Source organism: Littorina saxatilis, linkage group LG10, assembly GCF_037325665.1.
Source record: "Littorina saxatilis isolate snail1 linkage group LG10, US_GU_Lsax_2.0, whole genome shotgun sequence".
Classification (NCBI taxonomy): Eukaryota; Metazoa; Mollusca; class Gastropoda; order Littorinimorpha; family Littorinidae; genus Littorina; species Littorina saxatilis.
Window position 1 is genome coordinate 7591021 of NC_090254.1, and position 17236 is coordinate 7608256.

The 17236-nt window shown below is 46.2% G+C and overlaps 1 protein-coding gene across 1 annotated transcript in view; it reads right to left on the bottom strand.

The window, feature by feature from the left end:
• LOC138978054 (uncharacterized) overlaps window positions 1–16664 on the bottom strand; it is a gene marked incomplete at its 5' end in the record, with an annotated part of 17617 nt that extends 953 nt beyond the window's left edge. Inside the window, 8 exon segments of the mRNA XM_070350675.1 lie at window positions 8418–8521; window positions 9342–9473; window positions 9819–10088; window positions 10559–10834; window positions 11517–11751; window positions 12304–12434; window positions 14890–15204; window positions 16335–16664. Of these exon segments, the coding sequence (XP_070206776.1) occupies window positions 8457–8521; window positions 9342–9473; window positions 9819–10088; window positions 10559–10834; window positions 11517–11751; window positions 12304–12434; window positions 14890–15204; window positions 16335–16664 (1754 nt within the window).
• Window positions 16665–17236: the final 572 nt, after the last annotated feature.

The window sequence follows — 17236 nt, forward strand, 5'->3', positions numbered from 1 at the left end:
GGTGCGTACGACATGGTGCACTTAGCTTTATCTCTGCTGCTGCTGCTTAGCCGGTATGCTGGTTAGTCGGTTCGCTGGTTAGCCGGTCCGCTGGTTAGCCGGTCTCCTGGTTAGCCGGTCTCCTGGTTAGCGTAGCCTCAACAGTTCCCGCCAGAGTCAGCCGTGCCGATGTTACGGGAACGTAACGAACGAACGAAACGAACGAACGAAGGAAGGCTGCAAACAGAAAGCATCGGTGCACTAAACATGTCAGCTACCCCTCACCCACCACCTTAAAACATGTCATCTTTAAATATCTCATCGAGCACGTGGGCCTGCACAAAACTGACTTTTTACAACAACAAAACAGCCATTTTCCGTCCTTCTCTCCCTATCTGCAAAAACCATATACAGATTAGTATTTTAGCGTCACAGAGAGTAAATTATGCGCTAACCTGGAAAGAACAACAGAGAGTATTTCATTCCACAACACAGACTCATCAACAGCGTTAAATAATGATTTATTACCTCAAAAGCCTATGATTGTAACTCTCAATGGAAGCAAAGTCCGCCTCCTCCCTGGAACAGTCTCTGTTCGTCAACAGTGACCCAAAACGTCCAGAACCCCTTGTCGAATCCTTATGCGAAAGCCATCGCCGACGAAGGAAATGTGACGACTTGTCCTCAGCAAAATACGTGGCAGAGGAAAGGAATAACTTGTGGAAGTTCCCCTAGAGTGCCGAATATGATACTCGGTGAAAAACCATCATACTCTAGTAACTGTGTGTTAGGTCCTTCCCCTTCTGCCGCTGGGTGTCAAGTGTGTCGTCCTTGAGTCTCTGACAGACCACCTAGCCAAATACACGTGACTGACCTTGTCACCAAACCAGTCCAGCTATACACAGTTTTGCCTCCCCAAGCAGGAAAAAAGACACGAGAAACTCAATCCCTGAAAATCCCGTGCGCGCTGTCAGCGAAAAAAACCGTCAGCCCTATGACAGCAGAAACCTGCACTGTGAAGCTCGTGCGTTTCAAAACATCCGTGCTCGGGAGCACTGTCAGCAAAAACTCTGCTGTGTCCAATATCACGCACAGGCGCTTTCTATCATACATTGACCCAGAACAGGCACTCCACTGAGTGACGCTTTCTTGGTCTCTGTCACCCGATCGTGACACACCTCCCCTCTTCAAGACGAAACCTCGGTTTCGCTCACAGTCATGTTCTCCTCTACAGCCCGAGAGAGAAAGTCAGCTCCAACATTGTTGGCGCCCGGTATGACGCGTACCGTGAATTGGTACGGTTGGAGAATCAACGCCCAGCGCATAAGTCTGGCGTTTGCCAACCTTGCAACCTGAAGATATTGCAGAGGTTGATGGTCTGTTTCCAGACAGAAAGGTCGTCCTCAAGAACGAGCAACCCCTCGTTTCACCCCTGATGACTGCAACCTTCTCTGTCTTCTTGTCTTTGTTCTTCTGGTCTTTGTTCTTCTCCCCGTAGGCTGTCCTCTCTATGTAGGCGCGCAGCAGGTTGGCGTGGTACAGGCGTGCTTTCCCGTGCATCATGATCCTGTAGTCGTTCTGGCCCACTTTCGCTGTCACCTCAAAAGGTCCTTGCCACTGCAGTTGTAGCTTGTTGTGTTTGACAGGTAGAAGTAGCAACACCCGTTCTCCAATCTTGAAGCTGCGCGGCCGTGCCTTGCGGTCGAATCCTCGCGCGTAACGCTGTGCTGCTCTTCCCAGGTTCTCTTGAGCCAATTTGCAGGTCTCTTCAATCCTGTTCCTGAGTTCTACGATGTAGGTCGCTGTCGTCTGCACCTCCTCGTCAGCTTCTTCGTCCGTCCAAGCTTGACGCAGGATAGCCATGGGACCGCGTACCTGTCTGCCGTACAACAACTCAAATGGGGAAAAGCCCAAGCTCTCCTGAGGAACCTCGCGGTATGCAAAAAGCAATGCTGGGATGTACCTGTCCCACGTGCGTGGTTTCTCCTGAGCTAGTTTCCTCAGCATGGTCTTCAAGGTGCCATTGAACCTTTCCACCAGTCCGTTGCACTGAGCATGGTAAGGAGTGGTGAAATGCTGCTCCAGTGATAGCAGTCGTGCTGCCTCCGCCATCACTCCTCCCGTGAACTGCGTGCCTCTGTCGGTGAGTACCTCTGATGGAATTCCCAGCCGGGACCACATAGTAACCAGAGCCTCAGCTACTCGCGTGGCTTCAATCGATTTCAGAGGGATCGCCTCTGGGTATCGAGTAGCGTAGTCCACCATGGTCAAAATGTATCTGTTTCCGTCCTCAGACGCAGGCAAGATGGGCCCGATGATGTCCACTGCCACCCGACGAAAGGGTTCGTCGATGAGCGGCATCTTCTCTAAGGGGACCTTCCTCACCCTTCCTTTGGCAACCACCTTCTGGCACTTATCGCAGGACGCACAGAAACGTCGGACATCCGTGCAGATGCCTGGCCAGTAAAAGTGGCGCCAGACACGATCCGTGGTCTTCTTGGTACCAAGATGACCTCCCAGAATCGAGTCGTGTGCCGTTGCCATGACACCCTCGCGAAACTCGCGAGGCACGACAACCTGTTTGAATGCACCTTCCTTGTTGCTGAACTCACGGTAGAGCAACTTCTTGTCCCTGAGGAACTTTGACCTCCCATGCTTCCCGCTCAGCTTCACCTTCCCCGACTTCGCGTGCTCCCGAGGAGTCGCTAGTGTCGGATCAGATGCCTGAGCCTTCGCGAGAAGCGCGGGGGTCACGTTCCCCAGGGCAGCTCGTGCAGCAGGTAGGGGTTTGAGAGGTTTGTCCTCTCGCTCCGCCTGTGCCCGCGTGAGCACTGAAATGACGTCGGGAGACCGATAAACGGGAACCTCCCTGGTGACGCCGTCCACAAACTGAACCCGGTTTCCAATGAGCAGGTCGCATGGAGGATCGTCCATGACGACGGCCACAATGGTCCCCGTGAACAACGGGGTTACGACCTTGATCACTGCCGTGTTCAAGTCGTAAGCGTGAGATGCCTCGGCCATTCTCACCCTGATGCTGTCTCCTGTGTAGGCCATAGCTGGAACTAGACTCGCCCGAACCACTATCATGTCTGCCCCTGTGTCCCGCAGACCTTCGCCCTTCACTCCGTTAACGTAGACGTTGCAGTGGGGCTGGAAATGTTTCCTGGAGCACGGAACGCAGAGTTGTGGAATGGTGCATGAGCTCGTGACGTCCCTTAACTCCTCACTGCCAACAAAGTGAACGCCCTTCTGGTCAGCCTGTCTCCTGTGGCAGTCCTTCTTCACGTGGCCCCGCTTGTTGCAGTAGTAACACTGGATGTCAGTTCTGGAACTCGATCCCTTGTGTCCCTGATCGTCCTTCCCGTCCTTGGGTCCTGAAGAACCCGAATTTCCCGATTTTCCTGGCCGTGAGCCTGAAGATTTGCCGGAGATCGCCTGGGCGTCCTCGTGCACTCTGATCCAGTCGGCTGCCTCCTGAGTAGTCTTTGGCTGGTGTTCCTGCACGAAGGTCACCACCTCAGGTCGCAGGCTGGACATCAGTTGTTCCATGACTATGAGGTCGGCAAGGTCGTTGACGGTCCAGTCCTTTTCGGCCATCTCCACCCAGCGCCGCAGGTAGAGGTTAAGGCGTGCCACAAACTGATGACTCAGCTCGCCGCTCAGTCTCTTGCTGTTACGCAGACGTCGTCTGTAGGCTTCAGCAGTCAGGTTAAAGCGCTGGAGTAACGCCTTCTTAAGTGCCTGATAGTCTCTCGCCTCGTCGTCCTCCAAAGCGTTGTAGAGCTGCAATGCGCGTCCCTTTAAGCAGGTGCTAAGGCGGCTAGCCCACGTGGCCTCTTCCCACTTCTGGTCAGATGCAATGCGCTCAAACCGGCGTAAAAAGTCGTCGAGCTCGTCCTTGTCATCGTCGAACGTCGGCAGTCTCGTACGGTCGGCAACAAACGTCGGCGCGCTAGCCTGAGTGAGCGTACCCTTCTCGGCCTGTAGCCTAGCTAGCTCTAGCTGGTGATCGCGATCCGCCTGTTCCTTCCGGTCTAGTCTGTCACGTTCGTCTTTCTTTTCCTGTCTGTCAAGTTCGGCCTGTCGTTCCTGTCTCTCAAGCTCGTCTTTCTTATCCTGTCTGTCTCGTTCTCTTTCTTGTCTGTCAAGTTCGTCTTTCCTTTCCTGTCTGTCTCGTTCTGCCTGTCGTTCCCTTTCTTGTCTGTCAAGTTCGTCTTTCTTTTCCTGTCTGTCACGTTCTTCTTTCCTTTCCTGTCTGTCTCGTTCAGCCTGTCGTTCTGCCTGTCGTTCCCTTTCTTGTCTGTCAAGTTCGTCCTTCTTGTCCTGTCGGTCACGTTCTTCTTTTCTTGTCAGTCGCTCAAATTCTTCCTTCCGTTCTACTTCTAAGCGTTTTAGAACGCTTCGGGCTCTAACGCGTGCGTCTCGCTCAGTCGGTTGCTCGCTCCCAGGAGTCTCGAAAGTTATTCTCCTCGTAGGAGATCCCCCTGTAGCCATGGTTAGTTTTAGCAAAGCTTTATTACCAAAATAAGTCTAACGCAGCTATAGCTAGAACACGCGGTGATGAAAGCGGTGGATACAAAAATCCAGCAACCAGAAAATGCAGAAGAAAAATCCAAACGGTGTAGAACAAATCGCGTAGCCTACTTTATGGCTGCTTTTTGCGGTGAAACAAAGTGTTTCCCACAGCCGTGGCCTACTTTATCGGCTGCTTTTTGCGGTGAAACAGAGTGTCTCCCACAGCCTTGGTTAGGACAGAAGTCCTCGGACCCTTCCCCCCCAAAATTCCAACAAAGTCAAAATATGGAGAAAAATCCAAGTAAAACAAGACGGTAGAAATGTAACCTGTTACAGAATGCAAAACAACAATGTAGAGAAAACTGAGTAAAACGAACAACAAATCCGTTAACCCCGCTCAGCTCTCTGCAACGGAAAACTCTGAACGTACAACAACAAAGATTCACAAACAAAGGAAAGGGAAGTAATCACAGTTAGCGCATACAATAACTCACAAATTACAATTTACATTTCCTGCAAGATGTGAATCGCTTAAGGTGTGGTATATGATCAAAACTATACAAAAAAGGGTAGCACCAAGCAGAAAATAAGTCGAGCACTGACGAGATTATCTGCTCTTAGTTATCCTTAATTGGTGGGTCTTTATCAGTCAGAAATTAACTGAGTAAATCCCGGCTTGGCCCCCATGTGTCACGTTTCAATATATCACTCAAGGTGATTATGAACCGGTTAATTACTACTAATTAACTAACCACACCACGATCCACTCTCGCAGGCATACAATTAAATAGAGTCAACAAAAGTATAAGTTTCAGACGCCTGTTTATGTATAAACTCTCCACCTCCCTCGAGCCTTCACTCAAAATATGTTCCTTTTACGTTCTCAACACGTAAAAGACCAGTGTTCACTGACAAAATGCCAGTACTATGTAGAAAATTATAGTAACACGCTGAACCCGTGTAAATACAGTCGAAATGAGAATGTTCTGTTCGAAAAGCTCTAGTTCGTGCAGGTGTCGCACACCCCACGTTGTCACTACTCCAATGAAATCATAGATACGAAAAGACAACGGTGGTCAACGGGGTGCGTACGACATGGTGCACTTAGCTTTATCTCTGCTGCTGCTGCTTAGCCGGTATGCTGGTTAGTCGGTTCGCTGGTTAGCCGGTCCGCTGGTTAGCCGGTCTCCTGGTTAGCCGGTCTCCTGGTTAGCGTAGCCTCAACAGTTCCCGCCAGAGTCAGCCGTGCCGATGTTACGGGAACGTAACGAACGAACGAAACGAACGAACGAAGGAAGGCTGCAAACAGAAAGCATCGGTGCACTAAACATGTCAGCTACCCCTCACCCACCACCTTAAAACATGTCATCTTTAAATATCTCATCGAGCACGTGGGCCTGCACAAAACTGACTTTTTACAACAACAAAACAGCCATTTTCCGTCCTTCTCTCCCTATCTGCAAAAACCATATACAGATTAGTATTTTAGCGTCACAGAGAGTAAATTATGCGCTAACCTGGAAAGAACAACAGAGAGTATTTCATTCCACAACACAGACTCATCAACAGCGTTAAATAATGATTTATTACCTCAAAAGCCTATGATTGTAACTCTCAATGGAAGCAAAGTCCGCCTCCTCCCTGGAACAGTCTCTGTTCGTCAACAGTGACCCAAAACGTCCAGAACCCCTTGTCGAATCCTTATGCGAAAGCCATCGCCGACGAAGGAAATGTGACGACTTGTCCTCAGCAAAATACGTGGCAGAGGAAAGGAATAACTTGTGGAAGTTCCCCTAGAGTGCCGAATATGATACTCGGTGAAAAACCATCATACTCTAGTAACTGTGTGTTAGGTCCTTCCCCTTCTGCCGCTGGGTGTCAAGTGTGTCGTCCTTGAGTCTCTGACAGACCACCTAGCCAAATACACGTGACTGACCTTGTCACCAAACCAGTCCAGCTATACACAGTTTTGCCTCCCCAAGCAGGAAAAAAGACACGAGAAACTCAATCCCTGAAAATCCCGTGCGCGCTGTCAGCGAAAAAAACCGTCAGCCCTATGACAGCAGAAACCTGCACTGTGAAGCTCGTGCGTTTCAAAACATCCGTGCTCGGGAGCACTGTCAGCAAAAACTCTGCTGTGTCCAATATCACGCACAGGCGCTTTCTATCATACATTGACCCAGAACAGGCACTCCACTGAGTGACGCTTTCTTGGTCTCTGTCACCCGATCGTGACATGGTGACACCAACTGTTACTTGTTGCAGTTAGCAATTTGTGGGGTTGCCTTGAAACTTATGAAAGTCATGATTTTTTTGGACACAAATGAACAATCCTATGACGAGTTTAACCACCTTTTCCGAAACATTACGTCACATCTAAATGAATAATTGTAACGATCCAAACTTTCGCACGAACTATCTCTAGTATGTTGGTAAAATATTCTAAACAATTTCAAGGCAATCCAATAAGTTTGTGCTAAAGTGCAGCGTTTTTTTGTCATGATACTCCTAAAAATGACGCAAAAAGTCCCGTTTTTGACCGCTCTTGCGATCGACACCTGGATCAGTATAAATTAGCATAGCGCACGAAAAATACGCAAGGTAGCTATACAAAACAATCTGTTAAGGGTAGATAATTGATTTGACTTTCTTCTCGTATTTTAAAGCTGCAAAGTTTAGCCTATTGTGATTTTTTTGTCGATTTTTCAATTGGCCCTCCCGTTTTTGTCTGGTCGATTTTGAGGCTACCCATACTTGAGCGGCGGTCACCTGATCCTTGTAAAATAAATGGTTTATCCTGATAGTTAAGTGAACGGCCTTAACTGGCATAATTTACAGTTTTAATGAAATGACACTGAAATGTAATGCTTTAATTTGTGTTCAAAATGTGTGGCAATAATCTTTTGGCCACGTAGAATACATAAATAAATGCACAATCTTCGGGTTTCCTGTCGTGTGGTGCTACTAATCGAAGCTGCAAGCGAGGTGCTACATCTTAATCAGGATTTGTCTTTCTCGTCTGTGTTCCTGGGCGTTTTACTCGTTCGTTGCAAGTTTCGCGTGTACACGTACCGTTGAGAGAAAAACATCGATAACAAGAAATTCCTCCGAGGTAGGAAAAACACCCCCGTCAAAGGGAAATAACCTTCTCAGTTGGTGGCAGTGACTGAGTGAGAATGGTTATTTCCCTTTGACCATTAAGATGTCCCTCTATAAGTCCTTGTATAATTTTGATCCACCAATAACTCCCTAACCGTGTGTTTGACTGGTCCCAATTTTTGTAAGGACCGTCTCAGGAATGTATAGAACCTGTTCACCAAGTTTGATGACGATCGGTCCGTTCATTCTTGAGATCTATATGCGAACACAAACAAACAAACAAACACATGGACCGAATCCAATAACTCCCTAACCGTGTGTTTGACTGGTCCCAATTTTTGTAAGGACCGTCTCAGGAATGTATAGAACCTGTTCCCCAAGTTTGGTGACGATTTCTTGAGATCTATATGCGAACACAAACAAACAAACACATGGACCGAATCCTATACACACCCCTATACCGGGGGTGTAAAGAATCGGTACTGAGTGAATCTCTGGGGTCTTCAGACGAGAGAAACAACAACAAACAAAGACAAAACCCAACCTTGCCACGTGGGCAGAATGACGCCGTCTCCGCTGGTGAGCGAAAAGGTACCCCAGCTATCTGTATTTCAAAGTCCCTAGACATTCGCTGCAAACTCGAATCGTTAACGTGTGCATCTGTCTTTCGACAAGAGTTTGCACACGAACGCGGTACGATTCAGTCCGAATAAGCACAGAACGTTAACTTCCAGGAAATACGAAAACATTATCCGTCGTATCTGGGCCTCGAACTCACACCAATAATAACGACCTGGGCGTTAAACTAGTGCGCTGCTCACCGAGCTACGGAGACACCCCTATCATAATTCAAAGTAGCTTCATAACTTGCTGGACTCGTATACAGTTGTTGGACGAGCAGGAGTTCCGTACAGTGGCCCTTTACCTGTAACACACACACACACACACACACACACACACACACACACACACACACACACACACACACACACACACACACACACACACACACACACACACACACACACGCGCGCACACACACACGCGCGCGCACGCACGCACACACACGAACACACACATACACACACACACGCACGAACACACATACACACACGCACGCACACACGCACACACACGAACACACACACGAACACACTCACACGCATGCATACGCACGCACACATGCACGCACACACACACACACACACACACACACACACACACACACACACACACACACACACACACGTACACTATTTTAAAACTAAAAGCAATTGTGTTTATTCGAACGGGTAAACCCGTATCATGTTAACTATAACAACCTTCCTCATTCAAGCGACAACATTATACCCTGTTAAACGGAGACAACGGGTTTTGACAGGATTTGAAGCAGCAATCGTAAATAGACATCAACTTTTTACAACCTTATTTATTTTTCTGTGACAGACCTTAATGAATATAATTACATACACGGAGCCTGCCGTGTGAACGAAGAAAGGAAATAAACGTGGGGGCATAGCCATACCGGTTGAAAAAAAACAACCAAACAGCCCAATTCAATCACTTGCATTATCTAAGCGTGCAGTACACAGTGAAACAACGTTAGCCGAAACTGAAATACCAGGTCCAACATATTGGGGGGGGGGGGGGGGGGGCTGCGAAGAATTTAAATTATGTACAAAGTTTGTGTTGATATCAAGAATACCATTATATGTATTCACTTAAAAACGATGTCAGCCACTTACACAAACGTCCACGTCGATGCAAGGCGATCATCAGGACGGCAATGACGATGAGGACGACGATACCCAAGGATATCCCCACACCAGCAGCTGTTTTGTTGAACTGCTTTTGCCCTTGTTCATTCTGACTGCTACCTGCCCATACACGCAACACACACAACGTTGTTTTTGTCTTCATGAAATGTCCCAACAGGTAACACTTGATGCTATACAAATTCTGGGTAAAGGAAATTGTAACGCATGCAAGCATGTTTCTGTTGCATAAACCGTCCTATCTGTTTTATGAATTACATAAGATAACTACACAACTGAAACCGCAATTTAGTAATGAATGACTGTTTGAACGAGCCCGTCTGACTTCTCCAGCTAAAATAAGACTAAATTAATGCACAAGAAAGTTATGGTTTATAATCCTGAAAGACGTAAGCGGTTAATACTGTCATTTTTCAATATGTTTTAGGCAGATACATCCCTACTCACTCAATCTGATGACCACTGTGGCCTCAGCATTCTTCCCGTTGTTAGCAGGGTTGGTCACTCTGCACGTCACAGACTTCCCGTCGACCTCCGCGGCGGAGGTCGGTGTCAAAGTGCACATGAACCCTCTCTGACCTTGACACAGACCTCCCCATTGCACCAAGTCTGACGCCATCGGTTTCATCTGAATCCCGTGACTAATCACGTCGAGGTGGAGGTTATTGTTGACGTCATGAGACTGGGCGATCTGCAGGCTCACGTTGTCCGGTCCATCTGCAACAGACAAACTAGGCATGCTCTGAACACCCCTATGTCTTGCTTGGCTTTTTCGGGCACAATAAACTCGTATAGCATATAAAATCCCTTCTTTCTGAAGGTTTTTATTCTGAAACGTAGGCAAGATTGTCAACGTTTTGATAAGAAAACTGAAGTTGGGTGTTTAAAAAAAGAAAGATTTAAAGTACCGACTCTAAACGAGTTTTAAAGAAAACATGCATGAACTACGCATACAGAATGATGATGTGACTCAACTGTGCATATTTTAGTTTGCAGTATGATTAAGCTACAAATACCTAAACGTGTCAAATATTTGCATTTACGTGATTATTTGGGGAACCGAGTTAGGTCTCGACCACAAAAACTCTCTCTCTCTCTCTCTCTCTCTCTCTCTCTCTCTCTCTCTCTCTCTCTCTCTCTCTCTCTCTCTCTCTCTCTCTCTCTAGCTCTCTCTCCACACAACTCACACGCAACATGGCTGGTTAGCAGCGCAGTGGCAGGTTGTATCCAGTCTAGTTGACACTCTGCGAATACATCCCCTTCCTGTCTGCTCACGCGACCAGTGGGAAACTCCACTTGATTCACGCCGTAGTCTCCCGTTGCTATGGTGATGTTGCCTAGCAACCAGACCAGGCGTCCTGCCGGGGATCCCAGAGAGTCAGTGGTACAGACACACGGCACCACGCCCGTCTCGGGGAGGTAGTTGAGGTGCGTACAGTTGTGACTCAGTTTGTTGGGCGTAGCTGTGGCGAGAGACATCCACAAAAAAATAGACTGTCACCGTTCCAAAATGTCCGTCCTTTTCATTGCCTCATTCGCTTGTGTCTTCCCGGCAAGCGGCTGACCATTTTTTTGAAGATACGTTTTCTGTAATCAGTGTTTGTCTGTGCATTTAACCCATTTATTCCCAAATTGTTGTTTGGTAGAAAACATCTTTAACGATTTTGCTTTGTATGTCTGATTAGCATATCAAACTCTGATTTTGATTAGAAGTGTGAGAATGTTACTTTAGGCGCTCAAATACCCCCGTCCCATATATGGGACGATGAGCACGAGAGGGTAGGGGTTTTGACATCATGACACCCTACAAGTACACAGGGTATTGAGCCATGAAATTCTCTTAATTCAACACAGTTCATCATTTTTAGCCAGAAACAAGTCTCCTGCATCATTTTGGGCAGAAATGTATAATTCCTTTGGCGTGAGATTAGGTCGGGCCGGGGGCACGTCTTCCTATTAGTATTTGAAGTGGACCGCAAAAAAATAATAAGATAATAATTGACAAACATCGTACATAGTACAAAAAAGGAATAATGATTTCTTACCACAGGTTCTCGTACTGACATAGAATGCATCGGCAAACTAATGATGATCAGATATTGAACAGAAAATCAAAAATCAGTGGATTATCACAGGTTTACTTACTGACATTGTAAGGGCTGAGAATCTCCACGTGGTGGGATCCAGCGTAGAACAAGAGCAACCAGTAATGCGTGTCGACGACAGGCAGGGGAGAGATGGGCCAGGAATATGTTATTCGTCCCTTGTAGTACTCCTCATTGTCGCTACCGTTGACGAAGGCAGTTAAAACGTCACGAAACGAGCGACGTCCATGGAAGATGTAGCTGTCTGCAGGGCGAAGTTTTACCCCTTGAAGAACCTTTACAATGAAGAAACACACACACACATACACACACACACGCATACACAAGCACACACGCACACACGCACGCACGCACGCACGCACACACACACACACACACACACATATACACACAAATACACACACACACACACTCATATGCACGCACGCACGCACACACACACGCACACACATACACAGACACAGACACACGCACACACACACGCACAAACACACACACTTTGTACGCACTAAAACAAAAGCAGTTCAAAGTCTGTATGACGAATGTAAAAGAAGCAAATGCACATTATTTCACAAAATAAAGATGTAATACAACATTGCCAGACCTTCGAAACGCCACTCTCTCACACACACACACACACACATACACACACACACGCATACACAAGCACACACGCACGCACGCACGCACGCACACACACACACACACACACACACACACACACACACACTATAGTAACATACATTTGTTTAAACTGCGAACCTTGCAGAATACAGAAAATTGGTTTACCCAAGGGAAACATACTTTATTCGTGCTTCACAACTTACTTTAACATACTCGTGCACTTGGAATTCGTAGATATTGTTGCTTGAAAACAGGTTGGTGACATCACAAGACAACATGGCTGACCAGTTGTGACGACAGATATTGACCAGACAGTTGTCCACCAATGGTGCGCCTGGAAATAAAAACAAGTCGCGTAAGGCGAAAATACAATATTTAGTCAAGTAGCTGTCGAACTCACAGAATGAAACTGAACGCAATGCAACGCAGCAAGACCGTATACTCGTGGTCCACCGCTCACGGCATAGGCAGTGAAATTGACAAGAAGAGCGGGGTAGTGGTTACGCTATGCTGCATAGCACGCTTTTCTGTACCTCTCTTCGTTTTAACTTTCTGAGCGTGTTTTTAATCCAAACATATCATATCTATATATTTTTGGAATCAGGAACCGACAAGGAATAAGATGAAAGTGTTTTTAAATTGATTTCGAAAAAAAAATTTTGATAATAATTTTTATATATTTAATTTTCAGAGCTTGTTTTTAATCCGAATATAACATATTTATATGTTTTTGGAATCAGCAAATGATGGAGAATAAGATAAACGTAAATGTGGATCGTTTTATAAATTTTTATTTTTTTTTACAATTTTCAGATTTTTTAATGACCAAAGTCATTAATTAATTTTTAAGCCACCAAGCTGAAATGCAATACCGAACCCCGGGCTTCGTCGAAGAGTACTTGACCAAAATTTCAACCAATTTGGTTGAAAAATGAGGGCGTGACAGTGCCGCCTCAACTTTCACGAAAAGCCGGATATGACGTCATCAAAGACATTTATCAAAAAAATGAAAAAAACGTTCGGGGATTTCATACCCAGGAACTCTCATGTCAAATTTCATAAAGATCGGTCCAGTAGTTTAGTCTGAATCGCTCTACACACACACACACACACACACGCACACACACACACACACACGCACGCACATACACCACGACCCTCGTTTCGATTCCCCCTCGATGTTAAAATATTTAGTCAAAACTTGACTAAATATAATGAATGCATACTCCTTCAGAGGCATTTAAAAAGTTTAACATATATTTAACTGGGACATTACGAATAGTACACGAGACATGCGTATGCTTCAGTGAAAGAAATGTGGTGCATTTGTTCTAGCAGATTTTATCTTAAACAGATCCAAAACATATCTTCAGGGTTTTACGCGAGTAAGAAACACTGTTCTATACAATTGAACACTTACCAAGGTTGATATATCTGGCAGATGTATGTCAAAAAGGGATTCCGTTTCTCTTTTGTTCTTACGGCTCTGGTTTGTATTCTTCGATTCCTTTTGGGAAGAATCCATCTATCTTGCACTAGAAAATTCCCTGCCGGCTTTTTGTCACTATTTTTTTTCAGGGTAGTGGATTTATTGGATTTAATGTAATTTGCGAAGGTTCCTGCATGTGTAATGGACACAGTACTGATATCACTGATAGCACCATGACAGCGCCATACACAGTACTGATATCACTGATAGCACCATGACAGCGCCATACACAGTACTGATATCACTGATAGCACCATGACAGCGCCATACACAGTACTGATATCACTGATAGCACCATGACAGCGCCATACACAGTACTGATATCACTGATAGCACCATGACAGCGCCATACACAGTACTGATATCACTGATAGCACCATGACAGCGCCATACACAGTACTGATATCACTGATAGCACCATGACAGCGCCATACACAGTACTGATATCACTGATAGCACCATGACAGCGCCATACACAGTACTGATATCACTGATAGCACCATGACAGCGCCATACACAGTACTGATATCACTGATAGCACCATGACAGCGCCATACACAGTACTGATATCACTGATAGCACCATGACAGCGCCATACACAGTACTGATATCACTGATAGCACCATGACAGCGCCATACACAGTACTGATATCACTGATAGCACCATGACAGCGCCATACACAGTACTGATATCACTGATAGCACCATGACAGCGCCATACACAGTACTGATATCACTGATAGCACCATGACAGCGCCATACACAGTACTGATATCACTGATAGCACCATGACAGCGCCATACACAGTACTGATATCACTGATAGCACCATGACAGCGCCATACACAGTACTGATATCACTGATAGCACCATGACAGCGCCATACACAGTACTGATATCACTGATAGCACCATGACAGCGCCATACACAGTACTGATATCACTGATAGCACCATGACAGCGCCATACACAGTACTGATATCACTGATAGCACCATGACAGCGCCATACACAGTACTGATATCACTGATAGCACCATGACAGCGCCATACACAGTACTGATATCACTGATAGCACCATGACAGCGCCATACACAGTACTGATATCACTGATAGCACCATGACAGCGCCATACACAGAAAGCAACCTGTCCTTAAAATTAGGAGGGGGGGGGGGAAGGGGGGTACTGAAAAAGAGCATGGATTGTGGGCCAAGGTCCCAAATAGACTATAGTTCTGAGGACAGAAAAATTAAGTTAGCATAGCAGAGCAGGGCCAAGGTCAAAAGCACACAAGGCTACTAACTGTAGACAGCCAAGGTGACATCATCAGTCTCAGTCGACCCATTGTAAGCGTAGGAGCATGCGATGCTGCCCATGTTTCTCTGGACCTTGCCAAGCTGGAGGTAACTCTTGAAGTCAGTTGGCCGCGTCACGTTGATATCAGGAGTGTGGGGCGACGAACAGTTGCGGGTGGTGTCACAGGTCCCAAGGTCCAGTGTGTGTCCGGTGCTATTGGTCAGGGTCCACGTCACCGTGCTGGGGGAGTAGGGGGCGTTGTAGCAGCGAAAGGTCGCTGACCCCCCTTCACGTACTTCAGGGTCTCCCAACATTTTGACACCTGTACATGGTCGGACAAAATAGGGATGACAGTTGAGAACGATTAAGACTTGTGACATCTGAGCACGATTAAGACTTGTGACATCTGAGCACGATTAAGACTTGTGACATCTGAGCACGTCTTGCTAGTCTTAATCGTTCTCAACTTTCATCCCTATTGTGTCCGAACACCGTACATCTCTCCTTGTTTTTGGCATTCCTGATTTCCTAGTGGCAACTTAAATGGTTATGCAATAAGTTGATCTTAGTAATGTATCTATGTTCGGTTAAGCTCTTTTTTTTCGTGTCTTTGTGTTACTAGAAATGTGATTTGTTTCCCTAAAGAAAAATTTCCATGTCTTATCTTATCTTAACTGAAATATATGATGGCAAAAGATTGAAAGGATATCTGCCAGTCACTTTCTGATGGCTATAACAACTTGATGTAATCTGCAAATACAAATTGTTCTTTGGTCAAAACAGATGTACAATCTGCAAGGTCAGTTCATTGATCAGACATAGAAGTAACTGTGCGGTGAGACGGTACTGTCCCCCGAAGGTTAGTGATGTTGAATAGTTGTTATTTAGCTTTATGATTCATTTACAACTACTCCTTTGGCTGTCGTATCTTATGTCTGCTTGAAGCCAACTGTCCAGAAAAGCGAAGGTCATTTAAAAACAAAGGAAAGTACTTTACATCAGGTCAATTGGGGATGACCCTCTGACCTTATTTAAACACACTCGTTTTTGAAAATGATTAGGACAGACTTCCCTCTTTCACCTCCTCCCATCCCCTCCTACACACACAGTGCAGGTCTGTAGCCTTCTCTTTCAGTATCACATTATCTCTCTCTCTCTCTCTCTCTCTCTCTCTCTCTCTCTCTCTCTCTCTCTCTCTCTCTCTCTCTCTCTCTCTCTCTCTCTCTCTCTCTCTCTCTCTCTCTCTCTCTCTCTCTCTCTCTCTCTCATCCCCTCCTACACAAACGCAGTACAGGTCTGTAGCCTTTTCTTTCAGTATTACATTATCTCTGTATCTGTGTGTTCAGTATTACATTATCTCTGTATCTGTCTCTTTCACACACACTCACACACACACACACACACACTCCCATTCTCTCTTACAAACAGGCACACGCCATTCATTATACTCACGAACAGGTGTCACACGGCAGGTCTGAGAGCTCACAGTGTCATTAGAGTACATTTTCTGACAGGTGAGATTGCCAGAAAACTCTGGACCCATGTTTAGTAAGTGTACGATATAGTCTGTAGCCTGTGACGCAAATCTTAGTGTGGTGCTGTTGTAGGGAGAACTACAGTGGCCTCTCCCATGACAAATGCCTAGGTGAAGTGTGTCTCCTTGGTTATTGACCAGTGTCCAGTTCACAGTGTTTGCTCTCTCGATGTGGCAGCGTATGTACGGGTTATCGTGCGCCTCGATGTATCTGATGGTGCCTTCACATTCCGCTGAGAGCGATGCACCTGGAATAACATGTGGAGTTGTTGGTCAATGTCATTATTACGCTATAACATTATGCAGGTATTGTACATCTCCTCACAATCAATGGCATAAGCAAACGTTACAAAAAATCCTTATGTTTTGTTGCACATGTCGCATGCAGCTTCTAGAGAAGAATTTTTCAGTGCAGTACCATGGAATGTTTGCTTTCGATTCATTCTGTGTTTGAGTAGCGAGAGAGAGAGAGAGAGAGAGAGAGAGAGAGAGAGAGAGAGAGAGAGAGAGAGAGAGAGAGAGAGAGAGAGAGAGAGAGAGAGAGAGAGTGAGAGCGAGAGAGCGAGAGAGGAACAGAAAGAGAGGAGAGAGAGAGAGCGAGAGACAGACAGACAGACAGACGGCAGACAGACAACCAGAGAGAGAGAGAGAGAGAGAGAGAGAGAGAGAGAGACAGACAGAGAGAGAGAGACACAGAGAGAGAGAGGCAGAGAGAGACAGAGAGAGAGAGACAGAGACAGACAGACAGACAGACAGACAGACAGAGAGAGACAGACAGAGAGAGACAGAGAGAGAGAGAGACAGAGAGAGAGAGACAGAG